General features: G+C 35.2%; 1 protein-coding gene and 1 long non-coding RNA gene across 2 annotated transcripts in view; both read left to right on the plus strand.

Moving 5' to 3' along the window:
- The first annotated feature begins 8,831 nt into the window (after nt 1-8,831).
- LOC123534860 (uncharacterized) lies at nt 8,832-13,484 on the plus strand. The gene is made up of 3 exons (XR_008370840.1): nt 8,832-9,035; nt 9,557-9,716; nt 10,152-13,484. It is a non-coding gene; the product is annotated as an uncharacterized LOC123534860 (long non-coding RNA).
- A 3,469-nt stretch (nt 13,485-16,953) lies between these two features.
- LOC128556805 (sulfide:quinone oxidoreductase, mitochondrial-like) overlaps nt 16,954-24,725 on the plus strand; it is a 30,960-nt gene continuing 23,188 nt past the window's right edge. Inside the window, exons 1-4 of the mRNA XM_053542475.1 lie at nt 16,954-17,355; nt 19,263-19,433; nt 20,368-20,421; nt 20,948-21,145. Of these exons, the coding sequence (XP_053398450.1) occupies nt 17,170-17,355; nt 19,263-19,433; nt 20,368-20,421; nt 20,948-21,145 (609 nt within the window). The 5' untranslated portion in view covers nt 16,954-17,169. The remainder of the gene's footprint in view (nt 17,356-19,262; nt 19,434-20,367; nt 20,422-20,947; nt 21,146-24,725) is intronic.

The following is a 24,725-nucleotide window of genomic DNA, read 5'->3' on the forward strand; positions in this document are numbered from 1 at the left end:
GACCGGACAGGAACACAAAAATCTTACGTAACATCCTATAAAATATGCACTAATCGGACGAAAGTTCACGGTCATAGCATTCCAATATGCACTCTGTACTTCATCCAAGCTCTGACATTAACTTTTTCTTTCATTTTCTACGACAACGTAACCAGATGTGAGATTACTCTGTATTGCGTTATACATGTACTATACTGTTTGCATGTTTAAGCAAATTGCTGTCTTTATTTTCCATTTTGGCAAAGAATTCTTGCTCTTTGCATCACTGATTTCATAATTTTCATTCGTTTTATCTTGCCATGTTATTTTTTTGCATAGATATTTTGTTGATCTTGTCTTCTGTCAATTTTCCTACTTTAATACTGTAGCGTTTTTCAGAACCGATATACACCTGTATATTTAATTATTCTACCTGCTGTAATATCTTTAATGAATCAACGTTTAGCATGCCTAGTGTTCTGTGTCACAGTAACTTTGATCTCATCATTAATAACGGTTGGCAAGTCATTACAATTATCATTATTATTGCTATAAATATTATTATTAGCATAAACTCTTTTCATGTACATCTACACGTTCAAAGGTGTTTTACAAAATACATTTAATTACCCTAGTCTTCAAAGAAAGAGAGTTTCAAAGCTTTGGATCAGTGAAGGAAAAGCTCCGACAGCCATTCATCACGGGATGTGTCTTCGGCACAACCAATGACAACATGTCTTGAAATTTTAGGGCTCTTACCGGCCTATACGTACTCTTGTACCATATTCCTTATATAGGAAGGGCACATATCATTTAAAGCCTTAAGGCGTGGATCAAAACCTTGTTCGGCACTCTGTATTTTATTGTTACCAATGGAGCTCCCTAAGTGCTGTGACAGGACGTGTTAGTGATAACGCGAGCTGCCGTGTTCTGGACAGAGTGTGCTGTTTGGAAAACAAGACAAAACAGTAGTCTGTCTATCCGTAAGGGACAAGGGACTTTGTGACGTCAATGTTTAAATACCGTTTGATGTTACCTATTCTGTGTAGTTTAGCATATCGGTCCACAGAGTGTATTTTCTGTGGTGTCTGATACTGCAACATTTTGTAACGTTGATTTATTCTTCACAGCTATGACAAAATAGGATCCTATTCGCCACATTTAAAAAAAGACAAGTTTTTAACAAATTTTTGACAAGTTCTATTCATTTCTTCCAGAAGGTCAGTGACCAATTAAGAATAATCAATCCGACATAACACAATACAAATTGTCACAAGTATGTTTCTACGAGCGTCTGCTATAGGAAGTAACATCAACAAATTATGTATACTAGATCTACATACTACAGTGTCGATTCTGCAGATTTCGTACATGGGTAATACTTCGTACAGTTTCAGTATATCCAACACACAGTCTTTTCTTTCCGGTTGATTCTGACAGGGATTGAAATAAACAATAACCAGTCAATCTGTTGTTTGTTATGCACCTTTTCACTCAGATGATGCTTATGACGTCATCGCAAAATCTGATTGGACACCGGCACTTAGTCTGTGTCAAGGACTCCAACACAGTGTTACTTCCCCTTATCGGTACAGTAGACACTGCCACCACCAAACTCCAAGACAGTGTTACCTCCCCTTATCGGTACAGTAGATTGTTGATGATTGACAATATTCCTGCGCGGAGGTTGAGTCTATGTTCAGACCGTTTGTTTTGTTCATCAGAGATAAATCCTGAGGCTATTCAAATTTTGTATAAATGTGTCTCTTTTCTTCTCAAAACATACCCAGCCAAGACTGATGAAGAAGAATTATTTTTTCTTAAAGAAAAGATTATCTTGTCGGAAGCCAGACTAACTGGTACTATTCGCGGCACAGCATTCTTTCCGCTGCCAGCTTCTTCCGAGAAGATAACCCGAGAGGTCACACCGTGATAAAGGTAGAGGATTTACCTCGCTTTACCTGTATTGTGACGTAGCGCTCTATTGCCAAACTCCAGTTTAACAATTAATCTATCATAACATTTGTTGCTGTGTCAGGACCCCAATCCTAACCACACCTTGAAAATAGCATCACCCGATTTAGTACACATACATGAATGAAATGATACTCCGGCAAAAACAGGATGAAAAAGAATGGAGTGTAATTTCGTATACTTTTTTTTAACCCTTTGTGAGGAATTTGCCCGCAGTTTTCATCAAACATTATAATATAGTTTGTTTAAAATGTAACTTGCATTTAAGTATATAACTAATAAGTACAATCTAAGACATCATTATTTTCATATCTTTAATTCGACTTAATGATATCCTTTAACCGTTTTAGGACATCACAAAGTACAATTAATAATATCAATAAATCATTTAAAGTCAACTCAAAATATGTTTGCATTATGATATCCTAAATTGTGTTATTAAAACAATATCAGCAATTCATACACTGTAGTGATATCGTAAGATTTTAACTTATTCAATGATATTAAAACATCGGTTTTAGAATATTCAAAACTTGTCTTATTTTTTGGATACCAATTAATAATTTGAATCGCAAATTTAAGCAATCTGAAGTATATTTTATGACATCTAAAAATCAGTTAAGTGATGTAATAAAACCGATTTATTTCATGATATCCCTAATTCTATTTGATAAATTAAGTACCTTAAATTCGTTCTGTGATATCAAAAGAAATCTTTAATGCATATCATGATATCATGAAATAGAATAAAGATATCATTAAATTGAATTAAGGATGTCAAAATAAATTAAATTAATATATGGTATCTAATGATCTATTTATAGATGTCCATTAGTCATTTTGCGGTATCTATAAATGCATTTAATGATATCAAAAATAATTGATGTTGGCAGAAATTAAATTTTGAAATCCATAAATGAATTAATGATATAACAAAATGAATTTGTGACAACCATTAACGAATTAAAGATATCTAAATTACGAAGTAAGGGCATCCATTAATGACTCTAGGATATCACAAAATAGTGAATAAAAAGTATAACAGCATCCTATAAAATGTGCTTCGATAACATCAACGAGCAAGAGTGTAACCATGCTTACTTTGCCAGTGCTTAATTAAACCAGTTTTTACTGCAACTGCGTCTTAGATATACAAACATTCTCCTACTGAAACATAATTACATACATAATTGCATTCATTATTTCCTTGATCTGCAGATTGCAGTGGCAAAAACCTAACGTAAACGTGACTGTGGTACACTAAAGTATGTTTGTGAATCAGCATAACAGTCACTGTCACGTTCATAAACTTTAACATTTAATTAACAACAAGCAAATCGGACAGGGCAGGTATTGTTTAACTACATATCAGCGTACATTTGATTTCTTAAGCACCGCTTATCTTTTATCATTTTGGAAAATAACACAAAATGTAACTCTTTTGAAAATTTAGTAATATTTGATTTTTTTCCTACAAGATTAACAGATTATGACTTGATTAAACAATGTAAGAAGCACGCTGTTGTTAAAGATGCATATTTTCCATTTTTGCAGAGAATTCTTGCTTTTTGCATCACTGATTTCATAATTTTCATTCGTTTTATCTTGCCATGTTATTTCTTGCATAGATATTTTGATGATCTTGTCTTCTGTCAATTTTCCTACTTTTAATACTGTAGCGTGTTTCAGAACCGATTTACACCTGTATGTTTAACTATTCTACCTGCTGTAATATTTTTAGTGAATTAACGTTTAGCATGCCTAGTGTTCTGTGTCACAGTAACTTTGATCTCATCATTAATAACGGTTAGCAAGTCATTACAATTATCATTGTTATTATTATTATTATTAAAGCATAAACTCTTTTCATGTACATCTACACGTTCAAAGGTGTTTTACAAAATACATTTAATTACCCTAGTCTTCAGTGAAAGGGAGTTCCAAAGCTTGGGATCAGTGAAGGAAAAGCTCCGACAGCCATTCATCACGGTATGTGTCTTCGTCACAACCAATGACAATGTCTTGTAATTTTAGGGCTCTTACCGGCCTATACGTACTCTTGTAACATATCCCTTATATAAGATGGGCACATAATATTATCATTTAAAGCCTTAAGAATCTTTTTCGGTACCCTGTATTTTATTCCCTGTAAACATGAAGTCATTTGGGCCAACGACGGAAAACCGTCAAAGGATAATCGTTGTTGGGCCACTGTTGGCTCAACAATGATTAATAAGTATTAAAATACAGCTGTTGGACCAACGTTGAACCAACTTTGAATTTCAGTCACAGATATCTCTGCATTGGCCCAATATTGATTTTCAGAGAAAAACTTATACAGAGAAAACATCGTTGGCCCAACGTTGGCCCAACGCTGGCCCATTAGAAGTAATAATATAATAATTATATATTTTACAGGTGACTGTTTTATCACAAGCCCCTACAGGTATACACGTTGTGTATGTGTAACATGCAATATTTAATTAATAATTAAATACTTTTCTGCACCAATTCGTAATCAGTTAAATTTGGGCTAATTAAACCTAAAACTTATCTGCAGCCGTAATGACATTTTGAACTATTTCAAACTATTTCAAATCTACTACCTTGAAAAAAAAATGTGAAAAAAAAATTGAAAAAAACAAAACACTACTAACTCTATAACAAATATCTTATTTTATACAGTCATAAAATGTTTACAATAAATCTGTTGAGTATTCCAGAACATGAACTCTCGTTAACCCGGGTTATGTAAGAAATCCCAGAAAATGTGGTTAATTTTACTCTCTAGGCCAGATTTCTAGCTGCATATATGTGAAGTAAAGGAAACTATTATACATGTGATAGATCTAGAGTTAACAAAAACCCAGTCTACCAGCTATAAACTGTAAGTAGAAGTTTTTGAATATTATTGATAAAGTTGTGGAATCTGTTCAACATAGAATTTCTTAATTTTATCCTGTATGCAAGTAATAACCATATGACTTGAACATATGTTAAATACTTTTATCTAAAGCTGGCGAATGGCACTTGTGTTGAGTATTAAATTCTTTAAATAGAATAACTTATATTCTCGTTAATTCTAACATATTTTTCTCGGTTAAATACAGACAAAAATAAATTTCATACATTTTACGCAAGTTTATGTCCAGAGGTTTATGTGCATTTCTTTAGTTATATTGTTATCAATTTGACGTAGATGGTTTAATCAGCATTATGATTTTTTTTACAGCGTGCTGTTCAAGAGAGTAATAATGGAGTGCCTAGCACTGTGGTGCACAAGAAAAAACAAGAAGAAGAAAAAAGAAAGCAGCAACTTCAGTGAGAAAAGAAAACAATCAAACAGAACTTGGATATATAATGAGTTAATATACAGACAGTAATTCACTTTAGTAGGATTTAATCAGTGACTGAAAAAAGAAAAATATTTAGATTTATAAAAGGCTGGAATCAATATTTGACATGTTGTAGTGATGAAATATTCTGTTATATTTCTTCAGAAAAATTGCAAACAAACTTTAAATAAATGTTAGATTTCTTTTTGTTAAACTTTAACAAAATCACAATAATTTGAAAATAAAATATGTACTAAATGATGCTAGTTTTAGTCTTTTTTCAGTTTCGTAATCATTGGGATAGCGTTGGCCCAACGCTGGACCAACCATGATAGACGAAAAAATGCTGTTGGCCCAATGGAGGGCCAACAATAAGTGCAGGATACCAGTTGTTTGCCCAATGGAGGGCCAACGATGAGTATAGGATTCCAGTCGTTGGGCCAACGGTGTACCAACCGTTGGGCCAACGTTGCGCCAATTAGCAAAATGGCGTTGGGCCAACGTTGGAAATCTTCGTTGGGCCAACGAAGAGTCTGCCGTTGGCCCAACGTTGGGCCAACGCATGTCTGCTATCTGGGATTGTACCAATGGAGCTCCCTAAGTACTGTGACGGGATGTGTTAACTAGTGATAACGCGAGCTGCCGTGTTCTGGACAGAGTATGCTGTTTGGAATACCACTAAACAACACATTACAGTAGTCTATCCGTGAGGGACAAGGGACTTTGTGGCGTCACTGTTTACATACCGTTTGATGTTACCTATTCTGTGTAGTTTAGCATATCAATCCACAGAGTGTATTTGCTGTGGTGTCTGATACTGAAACATTTTGTAACGTTGATTTATTCTTCACAGCTATGAAAAAATAGGATTCTATTCGCCATATTTAAAAAAAGACAAGTTTTTAACAAATTTTTGACAAGTTCTATTCAATTAGGAATAATTATCAATCCGACATAACACAATACAAATTGTCACAAGTATGTTTCTACGAGCGTCTACTATAGGAAATAACATCAACAAAATTATGTATACTAGATCTACATACTACAGTGTCGATTCTGCAGATTTCGTACATGGGTAATATTTCGTATAGTTTCAGTCTATCCAACACAGTCTTTTCTTTCCGGATTTTTTTACAGGGATTGAAATAAACAAAAACCAGTCAATCTGTTGTTTGTTATGCGTCTTTTCACTCAGATGATGCTTATGACGTCATCGCAAAATCTGATTGGACACCGGTACTATTCGCGGCTACATCATTCTTTCCGCTGCCAGCTTGTTCCGACAAGATAACCGAGAGGTCACACCTTGATAAAGGTGGAGGATTTACCTCGCTTTACCTGTATTGTGACGTAGCGCTCTGTTGCAATTAGAAGTATGTATTGATGCTCGAGTCATGTTACTTAGAAACATTCTTACTCCGGAAGGTCTTGTTAATGGTGCAATGGTCATGTACATTCTTTCTCGACAGACGATAATGGCTGTCTCTCTCAGATAAATGTTCTATTTGATGACCCAACAATTGGTCAGACATAAAGACTTCAAGGCAATAATGCGGAATTGAACGCATTAAGCATTCATTTATAGTGAATGGTAGAACGATTGTATTTTTGAAAAGGGCATGACTTATGTTGCTCTTAGTCGAGTTAAAAAATTGACAGGGTTATTCATACTAAAATTCAACCCGAGCTTGATACAGCCACCTGCTGGAGTCCTTGAGGAGTATAATAGGTTAAGACATCTAAAATAATGTTTCATGTTGTAATTTCTATGAATAGATGGGAGATGCAGCTTGTTTAGAATTATACAGATGTATTAGATGTTAAAAATTCATACTTTTATTAATGTTCGGGTAAATATCAGTTTTGCCTGTATACTGGACTCAAATTGTTACTAGTATTAGCACGTGCCTAAAGTTTCTTATATGCAAAGACAGTACAACACTTCAACTGTTGCTGACATAGAAAATTTAATCTCATAACTTAATCTGAGATTCTGTTGATCTGCTGCAAAAAAGTATAAATGAATATAAAACACAAGCATTATAGAACAATACTACAGTGTCAAGTGAGATACAGACAGTATATTTACCTAAATGTATTGGTTTCAGCCAGCACATTGTGAAAGCCCTATTAATTCATAAATTCGTATAGATGCGAAATTGAACACTTCAAAAATATAGAACTGGTCAGTTCAGCAGTACATAACTTTTTCGTCAATTGTGACACAAACAGAAAGAATAAGATAATTTAATTAAGACGTTTTCACATGCCTTGCATTGCACATGCCATTCATCTTTGATTTAATCATTTAATCATTTATTTAAATTATTTAATTTTTTCATCATGTATGTTTCTAAATTTTGTATGTCTTTTTGTGCCCAAAATATACATTTCTTTTTTAAACTTGGTGAAAATTTCCTTTGCACCCCTTCACTAGGTTGACCAATCAAAAGATGAGAAAGTAACAGTTAGTTTAAAAGTCCTGAAAAATCAGAAAAGCTACTTAGCTATCAGGGCAAGAGTGGAACAATGCAGTATTTTAATATTATTGGTGTTAATGGCAAAGAAGCCTACGTTTTGAAATGTTACCAACTTCACAAATTCACCATGGTTAGAGTCAACATGACTTACAAGATATCGAATGCAATCAGAAAACCAGATGCGCTTTGGATTGTTTCAACAAGTTCGCTTAGCTATGCAAAACCAGTACAAGTCAATGATGACATTGTTGTTCCTCTCCTGCCTGAAGAAGAACTTCCCGCTGGCTGCAAGCACTGATGACGCCACATAGGTCCAATATCACTGCCAAGATTGTTAAGGTCTGTGCCACTTTATCTACATTTTACTTTCTTTACTTGTCGCATTGTGACAATAGATCCTTGTGAGTGATTAAGGGTCATGTCACTAAAATGTAACCTATGACTGTACATTTTGAATTTATGTTAAAGTTTATTGACATGTTTAATCACTTATGGTGTAAGTTTTGCTCCTTGTACCTTGTTGTACCCTTAGGATGCTTGTTGTTAAGAAAAATTATGTAATTTCTTAATTACAATGATTGTATCAAAGTAGTAAATTTGCATGACAGGTTTCTATGAATCTTCAATACAATAATTGGTAGTTGTTTCATGTTACTAAATGATGGTACATAAGTTATTAAATGGGTGACATTTTAAAAACTGTATGTCTGCACTTTCCTATACAGGGAAGGAATGTATACAATACTATACAGAGCTCTGGTCCTGTGTTAACAAAGCATTTTCAGTCTCTGTTAAGTTTACTACTTACCTTTCTTTAACACTTAGTTTTATAAATGGCATAATAAAAATAATAGAAATACCAAAAAGTGGTCTCCAGAATTTATTTAAGATTGATCTACAATCCTGATTTTAGTTTGATTAAGATGTTTTAGATATATCAGCAAATCCTGCTCAGATTGAACAGGCTTTGTGAACATGGGGATATTACTTAAAATAAGTTTCTTCTATGTAACATAATCCTTGTACCTTAAAATACTATATTCAATATATGCAGGTGTCTCCAGTCAAATATTGTCGAGAGGGCAGTTTAGCGGTCAGGCGTCTGGGCCTAAAAGTCGAGTCTGGGCTGGCGAAGGTAGCCCTCTTCAGTGACCTTGCTGAAAAGACTTACAGAGAGGGCAAAGTTATTGAGTTGTCTGGTGTGTACAAGAAGGAGCATGAGTCGAAAAAACAGCTGGCCGTGACTCATGGAACAAAACATCAGGTAAGTCTAATAAAGTACATTAACTGTCATCATAAACTTTTACATAGTATCAACTAAGCATTTTTGGATAGACAAAACAAAAAATAAACAAAAAAAAGCACATGACTAAGCTGTTCTTCAAGCATTCTTTTTTTTTTTTTTTTTTTTTTTTTTTTTGGTTTTTTGGTAAATCTTTCATATAAGATCATTTCTCTCGTATAAGTTCATATATTTTTATGCCTTTAATAAATAGGCAAGTATCTTGACTCATGTTTTGCCTCGTAAAACTTTGAAATACAAGTAACATTAAACAACACAAAAATACAACTATGTTATGTTAGAGTTGTCAAGTTTCAAAAAAAAAAAATTCATTTGTGAAATTGTGACAATCAAATCCACATACCTGTGAAAATTAAATTGTACATCTGTAAATGTATCTTTCCGACAAAATCTTTTCAAAACCTTGCGTATTGTGTTTTGCTTACAAATAGCCTTTGTGGCTCTCTTTTCATTGATTCATCACTGTTTCACTTTATTTCCAGTTCTTACCTGATGACACTGTGAAAGTCGGCATAACTGAAGGGGACTCTAAGCACTTTAAAAGTGATAAAGATTTTTGTCTGGAGGACAATGATATTCTGTCAAATTTTGAGCTGGATGCCATATATGAAGTGACTGGGTACGACTGTTGTACCAATCAAGGTGACAATGTTTGTTTTGGATATCAAATATTTTAATTCCTGCTACACTAGTCATTAATATAAGACAACTACATTGTGACTTTCTGGGGTGGTTCAATACATACATATTGAATGTAGCTAATGTTCACGGTACTGGTTTAAATTTTGATTTCTGTATCATATATTTAATAAATATAATATGATCTTGTAACATGTTTTTAATAGAACTATAAACAGTGTAAGGTTGCTGCATGTACTCCTAGATTTACAGAATACAAAAGATTTTGCTTTTCAAAGAACTGAATTATGTACTGAAAACTGTTAGAATTTCTTTCTCAACTGTGTAAAATGCTTAACAAATTCAAATAAATTTAGTTTACAGTATTTTTGAAATGCAAATAAAGAATAAATTGCATAAGTGTTCATTTATGGTAAATATTGTCATGCAATATTTCAGGCTGCCATGAGAAAAAGTTTGTGGCTGGCGTATGACCTCTCTGCCAGGGAGATCAGAAAGGGTGGACATACCGTGCAAAAGTTTCGATTATCGGTGATAAAAGTCAAAGGGAGATCACCCTGTTCCAACGTGACTTGGAAAAGCTATTCGGTACTTTTAAGGACATAGCTGATGAAGATCAACTGATTCTTCAAATGATTGACTTGTTGCCAGTTCGGTTCATAGGAAAACTGACCGGCAACAGTTTGTATAATATTCAGAAAACCTTATAATTTAGGTTGTCTATTTTAACTCACCTGACTGCCATCATGTCTATAAAGGGATATGAAAGTTATCATCCAGTCGAGTATTGATATTATTACGGGGTTTTTTAGCTGCTGATGTATATTGGTTTTCATGATGAAATCCTGTTGTGCAATAACCTCAGACATTTGGGACATATCTATAACTACACAGTTTGTTAAAATTTGAAGAGTTTTGAATATTTAAAGACCTGCTCCAGTCCTACCTTTTAATCTTAAATTGCCACTGAGAAAGAATGAAAAGCCTGTCTAAACCGTGACACCTGTCAAAATAGAGTCTATTTTAAATGATATTCTATATAAAATACTATTGGTTTTGCATGCTAGTATCGCATGTTGCCGTTAACTGTAACCTATTGTAATCATGGTTTCCATACACGCAGTAGAATTTGAATAGGTGCCGAGCAGATCTTTAATTATTTTTGACGTTTTTGTAAGTGTAAATTATTTTCAGAAATTTACTTAAATAACATGTTTGATTATGCATGTCAATTATTGTGATATATGTAACTCAAGAGCTGACTTTGATATTTGTAATCCCATTTAGCCTTTTTCACATGTCCAGGCATAAAGTTTGGCTGGATTTATTGACATGAAATCTGTGTTGTTATTTTTTTTTCAGCAGCAGATAAAAGATAATGACTTCATATTTTTAAAATGATGTCACAATTTGTTAAAGCTTCACCTAGCAAAACAGGTACTAAATTATGACTGAATTATAATATAGTGTTTCAATCTTTTGAATAAATCTCTTTAGTAACAAAAAATTACTGTATTTTTAGAATGCCTCAAGTTTTGAGAGACACTCTGTACTTTTGAGAAATTCATCATTTATATATCTGTAGTCTGGAGGCAACAGGCTAATTGTTCATTGAACATTTTTCGCATAAAAAAGAGGCAGCAGATATTTGAAATAAGACATATACATTCAGCTTGTTAAATTATTTTTGTACACACTTTTGTTAATAGTTTCTTGATAGATTTATTGGTTTATTTTTTCCTTTCAGGTCACTTAACACTTAGCAGCTATTAATATAAGCATACAAGCATAATTAATTCATGCTTAACTACTTGTTGACAACTTTAATGTGCAAAAAATATTGAGTATTGTATACTTTCTTTTCAACTTCTATTAAAGCCCCATTTTTACTTGCAACAGGTTAGCCACAGATTAGATTATTTTACATGCATAAGTAGTATTTATAACTTTGTTTTCAATTTAAAAACAAAATAGCATGTTCTGATCACTTTTGTTTGTTGACATCATGATATTTAGTTTCTAGTCATAAGTTGGTAGTATTTTTATAGTGTACACATTTATGTTTTTATATCTGACAAGGCTTACTTGTTCGTTTTTTACCTAGACATATCTCAATCTCCCTCTTGTTTGGCTTTAGCACTCAAAGTCTTAAGCATGTTTAGCCTTGTTTAGTATAATATAGTTGAAGTACAATCACTTTGTTATCGCGACAATTGTTCTAAATGTTTGTTCTTACAATTTATTGCTCATTTATTTAACTTGAATAAAAAACGTACTTATTTCACAATATTTCATTGAAAAAGTGGCTGGCAGTTACAAATAAATGATTTAAAGGTTATTACGTTAGCCCATATACACATCATTTTACTGTTTCCATTGCCAAAGAAACTGAAATTTGTGTCCAAGAAAAGAATGATATAACATGCATAATTTCTATATATCCCATAAACAAAAGCAAATGTCATGAATGTTCTTTATTTACTTTTGGAATATCACAGTTGAATAATTTGTATACTTTTATTTTATGATGTTTGCACTGAGCCGTTTTTATGTCAAACATTTCTAAATGGTAAATCTCTGTTTGACCTAATGCTCAAAAGCATTCGTGTTAGTCATAAACCGTCATACTAGATTGCCATACAATGTGTGTACATATCTCAGTTGTTTCACTTGTTCTTTTATGTTATAGTATTGTTATTTAAAATTTCCTACACATTGACTCTTGCCATATTACTTTAGCCAGTCAAGTGCATTTTGCCACTACTTTAAAGGTCAAGGTCACTTTAATGACATTAAATCTTGTTCTTTCTTTTTCCCCCAGAAGGTTGCTGAAGTTATTAATTTTCAAATTAGAGGTGAACTTCACACTAATAACACTTTGAATCTGAATATATACAGTTGACAGAATATTTAAGTGCATTCTATTTCTGACCTTAGTATGACCTACTTACCTGCCACAATGGCTTTTATACCACAGTTTTTAGCTCATCTGAGCAGAAAGTGCTGAAGGTGAGCGTTTGTGATCGCCCTGTTTCTGCCGTCATACGTCCGTCTTCAGTCCGTTGCAACAATTTGACTGTTAACATTCTAGAGGTCACAATTTTGGCCTGATCTTATTGAAACTTAGTCAGAATGTTATCTTCAATGAAGTCTTCGACGAGTTCGACATTGGGTTATCTGGGATCAAAGCTATATCACCGGGTCAGATCAAAGGAAAAGCTAGTTAACACTCTAGAAACCACATTTATGACCATATCTTAATGAAACTTGGTCAGAATGTTAATCTTGATGATCTTTAGGTCAAGTTTTAATCTGGGTCATGTGGGGAGAAAAACTATGTCATCGGGTCAAATCAAAGCAAAAGCTACTTAACACTCTAGAGGCCACATTCATGGCCATATCTTAATGAAACTTGGTTAGTATATTAATCTTGATGATCTTTAAGTCAAGTTTAAATCTGGGTCAGATAGGGTAAAAACTAGGTCACCAGGTCAAATCAAATATAAAGTTTGTTAACACTCTTGAGGCCACACTTATGACCATATCTTAATGAAACTTGGTCAGAATGTTAATCTTGATGATCTTTAGGTCAATAGGTCAGGTGAGCGATACAGAGCCTTCAAGGTCCTCTTGTTATAATTTTTAACCTTTTGTCTTATTTACTTTGTTAATAGGTACAGTCATGCAATTTAAGCATGTGACAGCAAATTATAAGCTAGAGTTATCAGTGACTTTCAAATACATTTCCTTCTTGCGTTTCTATTTGCTCAATTTCATACAACTTGTTACTTGTTACTTTTTTACTTTTATAAATATATTTTTATTATACATGTAGTTTGTTTTGTTTCTGTCCATTGCTGTAAAAACTTGAGAAAATATTTTCATTTTAAACATTTTTTACATCCAGGCAATTGGTTTAAATAGTTGCTAAATTTCTACTTGTATTAGATTTGAATATTTATGCACCCCCCCCCCCCCCCCCAACACACAACCCTTCGAAGATGTTACAGGAAAACTTGCGCCTAGAAGCTGACAGCAAGATTGATCATGGTCAGCAGGTGACCCCTATTGATTTTGAGGTCTGTCGCACTGAACCAGTTAAAGCGTTAGGACCATGAAAATTGATAGGGGGTTTGGTCATAACAAAAAGATTACCCTTACTGGTCTGAGGTCAGTAGGTCGAGGTCACACTGACATTGAACAAAAAAAAAACAATTTTAGGTCAGTAACTTGACAAAGGTCAAGGTCATAGGGACCTGAACATGGAAAACCATTTCTAGTCAGTAACTCTAGACCCACTTGACTCATAATGCTGAAACTTCATAGGATGATTGGTCATGCAGAGTAGATGAGCCGTACTTTGGGTTCACTTTATTTAAGGTCAAGGTCCCACTGATGCAAAAACATCTAGTTGTATCTTGAAAATGCTTGGGGTTAGCGTCAAGAAGCTATATAATTGCAGTTAATGTATTTCAGGAACAACACTTGGCGGCGTCTTTGATGCTTGCATCAATGAATTGCCTTGTAATATGATAGTGTTTGATGAAAACTGCAGGCAAATTCCTCACAAAGATTAAAAAATAAAGTGTACGAAATTACACTGTTTTTGCCGGAGTATCATTTCGTACATGTATGTGTACTAAATCGGGTGATGCTATTTTCAAGTTGTGGTAAGGATGGGGGTCCTGGGCCGCTGGTACTAGCACGGCAAATTGGTTATATGTGGCCCTTTTTCATTGAAATATGCCTTATTTACAATTCTAATATGCCTAAGAATGTTTTAATTCAACACAACGATGTTATGTAACGTAATATTTAGCGTCAAGAAATAGCGCTTTCAAATTTCATGAAATATTTTACTTAATAACATGTTTTAAACGAAAAGTCACATTGCACAAATGTGTTGATTAATTTACACACATACTGTGTTAGTTATTCGCTTTGCTGAATAATTCGCAATAATTTTCGCCCGAGCTGAACTCTGCCGCAAGACGTAATACCGTTTTCGACCCTGGCGTGTATAAACAAAGACCTTCTATTGGCGCCATGCTTGCGCGAAGAAACAGTTCCATTATATTTTATATAAATTTTAAAATAAAGAACATATTAGAATCGAAATAATTTATAGCAAAGCAGTGCTTTATCGCTATTTATACACTTGGGGCGGTTATACGTCGTCCGAAATAATTTATTACGCCCGACGTATAACCGCCCATCGTGTATAAATAGTGATAAAGCACTGTTTTGCTATAAATTATTTCTTAAATATAAACAGAAATATCACAAAAATGAAGCCGTATTCATTTCTTTGCTACTATTATACACTTAAGTACTTAAGCGACCGTAACGGGATAGCACTAAAATATATAGCCGCTAAAATGTGTATTTCTAGCACAGCAACTAGCTTTTTTGTTATTAATTAAGATATTCTAGTCACATTTAAGAGTGTAACTTTTTACATCAAGGATGTGCGGGTAATTACATACAATGAATAACAGAAGTGGCGCTAAACAAACATAAATGCCATCTGGGAAATATAAGGTCCTACATCTGTATTGTATTATATACGATACGGTTATGAAACAAATGGGTTCAATTTCTATTTCCTCAATATGAGCTCATTGCTTTATCTCAGACTGGTCTTATTTTGTACAATAAAAATTGTCATGTTTACTGAAACAGCAACAAATGTGTTATGTCGCCATATATTTGTTTACTTCTATAAATCCATCATAAATGCTTCCTGGTTGCTAAAAGTACAAGGTAATGTGTGACCGAATTTTACAGGGTTATCTGCCGTTTTTCTATTTGTTCACTATTTTGTGATATCCTAAATTGATTTTGTTGTATCCTTAATTCAGTTATGATAATGTATTTTTTGATATCTTAAAATATAGTTTGTTTAAAATGTAACTTGTATTTAAGGATATCACTAATAAGTACAATCTAAGATATCATTATTTTCATATCTTTAATTCGACTTAATGATATCCTTTAATCATTTTCGGACATTACAAAGTACAATTAATTATATCAATAAATAATTTAAATCATCTCAAAATATGTTTGCTTTATGATATCCTAAGTTGTATTAAAGGATATCAGCAATTCATACACTGCAGTGTTATCTAAGATTTCAACTTATGCAATGATATTAAAACATCGGTTTTAGAATATCCAAAAAGTGTCTTATTTTTTGGATACCAATAGATCATTTTAATCGCATTTTAAGCAATCTGAAGTATATTTAATGACATCTTAAAATCAGTTAAGTGATGTAATAAAATCGATTTATTTCATGATATCCTTAATTCTATTTGATAAATTAAGTATCTTAAATTCATTCTGTGATATCAAAATATTATTAATGCATATCATTAAATAGAATTAAAGAGATCATTAAACTGAATCAAGGATGTCAAAAATAAATCTAATTATATGATATGCAATGATCAAAATAGATGTCCATAAATCATTTTGCGGTATCTATAAATGCATTTAATGATATCAAAAATAATTGATAATGGCAAAAATTATTTTTTGATATCCATAAATGAATTAATGATATTACAAAATGAATTTGTGATATCCATTAACGAATTAAAGATATCTATAAGCGAAGTAAATATATCCATAAATGATTCTAGGATATCACAAAATAGTGAATAAATAGTATAACAGCGTCCTATAAAATTTGCTTCGATAACATCTTAACCATGCTCACATTGCCAAAGCTTAATTAAACCAGTTTTTACTGCAACTGCGTTTTAGATGTACACACATTCTCATGCTGAACATTACATTCATAGTTACATTCATTATTTCGTTTATCTGCAGTGGCAAAAACATAACGTAAACGTGACTTCGGTACACTGAAGTATGGTTGTGAATCAGCATAAAAGTCAACGTCACGTTTGTAAACTTAAACATTTAACAGCAGGGCAGGTATTGTTAAACTACATATCAGCGTACATTTGTTTTCTTAACCACCGCTAATCTTTTATCATTTTGGAAAATAACACAAAATGTAACTCCAATCAATTGTGCTTAAAACTGGAGATTGTTTCATAATACATGTCTCCATTTATTTATGTAATGTGCTTTCGTGCCATGTTCTTAAGAATATTTTTTTAAAATACACACTTAAAATTTTTTTTTTTTTGCATTGTAATAAATAGCATATGATAACGGTAACAACATTCATTGGATCACTGCACACTGCGCAGTTGTCGCTCACCTTGGGAGGTACTTCAGGGGCGCATAGCGGTGAAGTACGTGCAAGAGGTTTATTTCAAACCTTTAACAATTTTATATGAGAATGAGTTTGAAGAATCTGGTTCAGTTATTTGAAGACGGTTGCTTGCCTATGAAGTAGAATTTAAGTGTGTGGAAACTTAACATTAATTTCGATTCATTTTAAGTTTACAAATTAGATCTTTTATATTGGATATGAACTATGGCTTTTCGTACAGGTCGCGTGCTTTTAATAAAATTCGTTCGGAATTACAGCAGTGCACGAGGAAATGATACTATACATCACAAGGTTGTTGTAGCGGGAGGAGGGACAGGAGGATGTTCGGTTTCTGCACGTGCATGTCGTACACTCGGACCAGGAACTGTTGCTGTCATAGAGCCATCTGAGGTAATGCTACATGTATTTCAACTTTTAACAGTGAATGTATTTTGTCGATTTTACTTGAGGACGTATTTCAAACAGTAGTTTGAAAAAGACAGAACCTTATGTTTGCATTTAACTGAGTTTCCTAGTGCTGCACTGTTCGCTATTTACATCATCTGTGGTAAAATATATACATGATGGTGACTGATTCTATGTCTTTTCCTCTTATGAGATTTAAAAGGTTTAATATGGCCGGGACATGGCAGTCAGCGAGGACGCGGTGCGTAAAGTTGAGATTTCACCTCGTACCACGTCCCTTTGTCTTTTAAAACTATCTCCATTTTTCGCCTCGTGTATCGCATGTAGCTTGTTACCGTCCCTCGACCTCCGCGGTATAATGAATTTGCGCCCCTCAACTTTTGATCCACCGTTTACTTCATGAATCTCGAATTTTGCTTTGCGCCCCGCCAATTAAACATCTGAAATCATTTCACTGCATTTTCACCCCATGACCCCACCGACAGAAAACAAGTATTAGATAGCATGAAATAACGGAATGCGCTAATTAGGGTCTCCTCGCTTGGTGGTCCCGCCATAATGTCTCTTAAATCTCATCTTTTCTTCCCGTATCCAATCTGATCAGGGAGTTTTCGCCCCTCACCCCGATGTTTTGTATCCTAGATCTCGACCTTCACTCGCGCTCTTTTCACATAATGTATACTATATTCATGATCTACGATCAATAGCCCACAAACATATTGTTTTGCATATGACACCTCTTACAAATTATCTTTAAGATTCGTTCTCGTACCTGGAATAAAATACCAGATGAACTTTAGAAATCGAGGACATTGCAAACATTCAAAAATAATTTTAAACAACATTAGTTCAATACAATCATATTTTTAGAATATTTTCCATTTTTACATGTAATGATGCCGTTTGTTTCTTGTTGTTCGTGTTTTTATTCTCTTCTTTCATATATGCGAGTGTCTGAATAAATTGGAAACTTTTTTGTACATTGATACACCTTTTTTGATATATGATTTGTTAAGTTGTAAATGTTTGTTTACATGTATATTGTTCTTGCTGCTGTTGTTGTTATTGTTAACTGAAGGTCATACTGAAAATAAGTATACAATTCATATTTATGCTATGTACACTTTATATCTTACCTTCATTAAATAATGATTTTATTATTATCATTATCATATTATTATAATGTTTTATCTGTAGAAATAATGATCCGAAGAGTTTGTTTCGTAATTCTGCCTATTTAACGACGGCGCGGGACGAAACCACGCGCAAGAACGAACAGACTCTTATTATCGCTCTTGGCAAGTCGGGTTTCCGCTGCGTTGCTCGGCTAATCATCGGTTTTCGCAGCGCATTTCCGCTATTTCAGCTATATAGTTTTTGTTTGTTTGTTTGACCGGATCGCGGGGCGAAAACACCAGATGAAGAATTCAAAATGGCGTAAGCTTGAAACGAAAGTCGATATTCACGAAGCAAAGCGGCAGGTTCATGGGGCAAAAACTCGAGAAACAACGATGTAGTCGGGGACGAGAACGTGAATTAGCGGAATAACGGTTAAGAGACATAATGGTTGGGGCGTGGAGAGAAAGACACCGTCGATTAAGCTCTTAAATCTCGAATTTTCGATACGCTTATTCGCCTCGCGCCCCAGTCATTTAAACTTCTTTAATATCATGTTTTCGCTTTGTGGGGTCTCGAAATGAAAAAAACCAAAATCAAACGAAATGACAAAAAGTAACCATTATTGTACAACGTCAATACATAATTTGCAATCGCTGAAAAATAGTGACATTTGTTGAGAACACGTCTCAGGCAATGCATGCCGCCAGGTTTATATGCTGTAGCATGTGTCTAAATATTTTTGATAGTCGCACTGTTCTTTTTATTTATTTCAGAAACACTACTACCAGTCTATGTGGACTCTGGTTGGTGGTGGAATCAAAACAATGGACCAGTCTGAGATAAAAACTGCTGAGGTCCTCCCAAAACCATGTAAGCTCTACAAGAACCGTGTGTCGGAATTCCAACCTGATAGAAATATGGTCGTCTTGGATAACGGACAGAAGGTGCGTTATAATAGTTTTGCAGTACAGTTTGTACTGTAATGTGTTATACCTTGACAACTTTCTACATTAATTAAGTGAATGTCACATGAAAAGAAAATGCAAAGAGGAAGTAGTTAGCTATGCAACAAGCTAGGACATACTACATTTTTTATTTTTAATATTAAACGATGAGTTTACACTAGTAAGTAAGTTTGTATTAGAAAGTTATGTGCGATGTGCTTGCTTAAATTAACATACGATATAGTGTACGGTCGGCTACATGACTGAGGAACACAAGATTTTAAACTATAAGCAAGAAAGCGCGTTCTTACACTAAATCGAGTTTGTTCGGTATGTGAGCACATAATTATGTTTTGTGTAATTTTAAGTTGGGCGATGCGGATTCGATAGTATGGCAGCGTCCTGGTGCGAACAGAGAGATTCAAATTTGTCTTACGTACGACTTACTATCTCCTACGCAGGACGTACTATCTCCTACGTAGGACATAGTATCTCTAGTCTTCGTCCTACGTAGAAGATACCAAGTCCTACATAGGACTTACAATCTCCTACGCAGGACTTACCATATCTCCTACCTAGGACATAGTATCTCCTACGTAGAACATAGTATCTCCTACGTAGGACTTAGTATGTACTCTCTCCTACGTAAGACTTACCATATCTCCTACGTAGGACTTAGTATCTCCTACGTAGGACTTACCCTCTCCTATGTAGGACTTACTATCTCCTACGTAGGACTTACTATTTCCTACGTAGGACTTACTAGGACTTACTAACTCCTACGTAGGACGTAGTATCTCCTACGTATGACTTAGGAAAGTTTTTAGTCCAGACTCTGGAAGAAGTTAAGAAGCTGTTAGTATATAATACAAACTTTAAATTTGATACTATTTTCTTGTTTATTTTTATTTGCTAGTCTTTTGTTTATTTACAGCTGACCTACGATTATCTAGTTGTCGCCCTTGGTTTACAGATCAACCCCGATAAAGTAAGTATAATTTGTACTAAACAACAACCCTCTTGAGTAGAGAATACCTTCCTCACGCTTATTGATGTCGGTTACACGAAGATAAGGTTTCGGATGAGTTATGGGCAAAGTGAACGACCTGTTCGTAACTAACTAATACATGAACAGTTTGTCTCGTCTATAGTAGTCGCATATTCTATAACAAATTGCTATAATTCTATCATACTATAGACAGAAACCCATGACATTGAAAATGGGTCATGAAATTCGTGACAAAAGAGCAACAACTGCTGTACAACAGCCCATTTCAGGTATTCGCTCTATGAGGGATACATTGATCGTATTTCATATTGTTTTAACTTTTATTTTAATTATATAAATATTTATGCTGATGATTCTAACGAAATCGTGTATGAGAACGACAAATACATTAGTCAGTCCCTAAGACGGGCCTAAAGACTGATAGATACACAATCTGTCTGTAGAGAATCTTTACTGGTTGTTCTAAGGGACAATCGCCAACAATCAAATGTTATTATAACTCCAGGTAGATGGTCTTGTAGATGCGCTTGAGAATGACCCGGCAGTGTGCTGTAACTATATGAAAGATACGGTGATAAAGACGTATCCAGCTATACAGAACTTCAAAGGAGGCAACGCTATCTTCACTGTTCCAAACACACCAATAAAGTGTGGTGGGGCGCCACAAAAAATCATGTACCTTGCCGATGAGTACTGGAGAAATGTAAGCCAATAATATGAGGTTATTTAACAGTGATTGGACGAGTACACAGCAGTAAAAACCTATATTTGCACGAGGCGAATGCCTAGTCCAAATATGGTTTATTACTGCTGTGTACAAGTGAATATTTTGGACTCGAGTCGAATATGAAAAAATATGGAGTTTGTGGACTGTTTTTGTTTGTTTGTTTGTTTTCGGTTGAACGCCGTTTCTCAACAGTATGATATTTCAGTTATATAACGGCGGGCACTTAACCTAACCAGTGTTCCTGGATTCTGTACCAGTACAAGCCTGTTCTCCACAAGTAACTGCCAACTTCTTGTGGACTGTAGATTTCGGATGTAGGTATACATACTTAAGAAAATGTAAATACATTTTAAATCACTCAGTATAATCAGGACTGGTTTCTGTTATATTGTCATGGGATAGAAAAAAAAGCTTCCAATTTGTTGAAAATATATAGGTGTGAAATAATTTATTTTCGTCAATGTCTTTCAAATCCATGTAAGTATAAAACGCAGATATAAAGATATTTGAGTTTCACCATAATTTACGTAAAAGTACGGAATCCTGTTAGAACCATGTCGTATGTCGTCCGTCGAGCTTTAAGGTCGACGCAGACAATGCGACACGAGCTCATGACAATGCGACACGACACAAGAATACTATCGTAGTGTTGTGTCACATTGTCGCCTTTTAAAAAGGCGATATTTAGCATTGTCGCTTAGTATTGTTGTTTGTCGTGTCGCATTGTCGCGATGTCGTGTCGCATTGTCCTACGTCGCAGTCTGCCTTTTTTGCTGCTCGCGATGCGCCACAACGCGAGAAGACACGCGACAACGCGATGCTCGACAATGCGTTGCTCGTCTTGAAGTGTCCTGCGCCGTGATCGTGCCGGAATCGCGACACACGACAATGCGAAACGGCACACGACAACGCGACGCTACATTTTAATAATATCGTTTCAAATTGTCGCGGGTCGACTGGTGTCTGGTCCGTATTTACCTGGCCTTAAATGAAAGTCCGCAAAAGTTTCTGCAAATGTCGCGGTCCAGTGCAAATATTTTTTTTATTTTTAGCTCGACTATACGAGTATATGGAGAGCTACCATACTAACCCCGGCGTCGGCGTCTTTCCGCGTCCTCACCTTGGTTAAAGTTTTTTTACACTTTCTCTTTTTTCTCCTTATCTCTGTAATTGCTTGATGGATTTGCTTTAAACTTAAATAGTTATTCCTCATCATCACCCACATCATATGGCACAAAGACTATAACTCTCACTCCAATATTTCATGAATTATCCCCCCTTTTTACTTAGAATTTCAGGTTAAAGTTTTGGTGCACTTTCACTCTATCTCAATTTTTCCTAAATGGATTTGATTCAAACTGAAAGTAGATTTTCCACGTCATTTCCCACATCATATGACACAAGACCCATAACTCTGGTACCAATATCTAATGAATTATCTTCCCTTTCACTTAGAATTTCAGCTTAAAGTTTTAATGTACTTATAATATATCCCAGTTATTACTAAATGGATTTGATTCAAACTTAAAGTAGTTGTTCAACATCATCACTCACATCATATGACACAAGGGCCATAACTCTTGCACCATTTTTTCATGAATTATGCCCCCTTTTTTTGCTTAGAATTATACATATATAGTGTTAAGATACATTTTATCTTTACCTCTCTTATTACTTAATATTTTTGACACAGATCCATTGGAGTCATTAAACACTTCAGTGACAGCTCCAGTTTCCTCTGATGTGCCCAGTTTCACTATCCAGCATCGCAATAGTCGAGCGCGCTGTCTCCTGTGACAGCTTTTGTTGTTCTTTTTTGTTCGTTGTAACGTCGCACCGACACAATTTTGGGTCATATGGCGACTTTCCAGCTTTGATGGTGGAGGAAGACTCTAGGTGTCTCTCCGTGCATTATTTCATCACGACCGGCACCTGGGTAGAACCACCGACCTTCCATAAACCAGCTGGATGGCTTCCTCACATGGAGAATTCAAGCACCGAATAAGGTTCGAACCCACATTCATGAGGAGCAAGTGATTTGAAGTCAGCGACTTTAACCACTCGGCCACGGAGGACCCACGGTGCAAGTAGGATTCGAACCGTTTAGTGATAAATACAGTAGGAAGAACTCGTTTTGCACCGCCTCTTGAAAGTCTGCGAGTGTTCCTAAAATGTTGCAGACAACTGCAAATGAAAATGAACCTGTAAGGGTTGAGAGGATGAACTCGTTTGGCACTGACTCCTAAAAGTCTGCGATTGTTCTTGAAAATGTTGCAGACCAGAGCAAATGATGAACCTGTACAGGATGACTATAAGAGGAAGAATGTGTTTGGCATCGCCTCCTGAAAGTCTGCGAGTGTTCCTCCAACCATTTGGTGATGGATACGGGAGGAAGAACTCGTTTAGCACTGCCTCCTGAAAGTCTGCGAGTGTTCCTGAAAGTGTCGCAGAACACTTGCAGACTTTCAGGAGGCGATACCAAATGAGTTATTCCCGCTAAAGACATCCAAAATAGGTTTCAATCCATTTGCATTGTTCTGCAACACTTTCAGGAACACTCGCAAACTTTTAGGATGCATGCAAAATGAGTTCTTCCTCCCGTATCCATCACCAAAAGGTTAGAATCCATTGGCACTGGTCTGGAACGCTTGCAGGAACACTCGCAGACTTTCAGGAGGTGTTGTCAAACAAGTTCTACCCCCTGTTGACATCACCAGCAGGGTCCAGTTTATTTGCACTGGTCTGTGAAACATAAAGGTACACTCGCAGACCATCAGAAGGTGGTGCCAAACTATTTCATCTTCCCATAGACAACGTTAACAGGTTCATATTTATTTGCACTGGTCTGCAACATTTTCAGGAACATTAGCAGGCTTTTAGGAGTCAGCGACAAACGCGTTTTCTCATAGAGATCCATTACAGGTTCATTTTCATTTGCAGTTGTCTGCAACATTTTACGAACACTCGCAGACTTTCAGGAGGCGGTACCAAACGAGTTCTTCTTCCTGTATTTATCACCAACAGGTTCGAATCCTATTGTACTAGATTGCGACATTTGCAGAAATTTTTGCAGACTTTCATTTTGGTCAGGTAAATACGGACAAGACACCGGTCGACACGCGACAATTTAAAACGATATTATTAAAATGTTGCTTCGCATTGTTGAGCGTCGCTTCGCGTTGTCGCGTGTTGCGTTGTGTGTCGTTTCGCTTTGCCGTGTGTCGCGAATCCGGTACAGTCACGAGGCAAGACATTTCAAGACGACAATGCGAAATATCGCTTTGCATTGTCGAGCGTCGCGTCGCGTTGTCGACACGACATTGCGACGATGCGACACAACACACAACAATGCGACGCGACAATGCGAAATATCGCGCTTTTGAAAGGCGACAATGTGAAACGACACTAACGATATTATTGTCGTGTGTCATGTCGCATTGTCGCGATGTCGCGTTGCATCGTCGCGTGTCTTGTCGCGATGTCGTGTCGCATTTTCGTGTGTCGACCTCAACGCATGACGGACGACATACGACATGGTCCTAACAGGATTCCGTAA

This window comes from Mercenaria mercenaria, chromosome 1 (genome assembly GCF_021730395.1).
Source record: "Mercenaria mercenaria strain notata chromosome 1, MADL_Memer_1, whole genome shotgun sequence".
Taxonomy (NCBI): domain Eukaryota; kingdom Metazoa; phylum Mollusca; class Bivalvia; order Venerida; family Veneridae; genus Mercenaria; species Mercenaria mercenaria.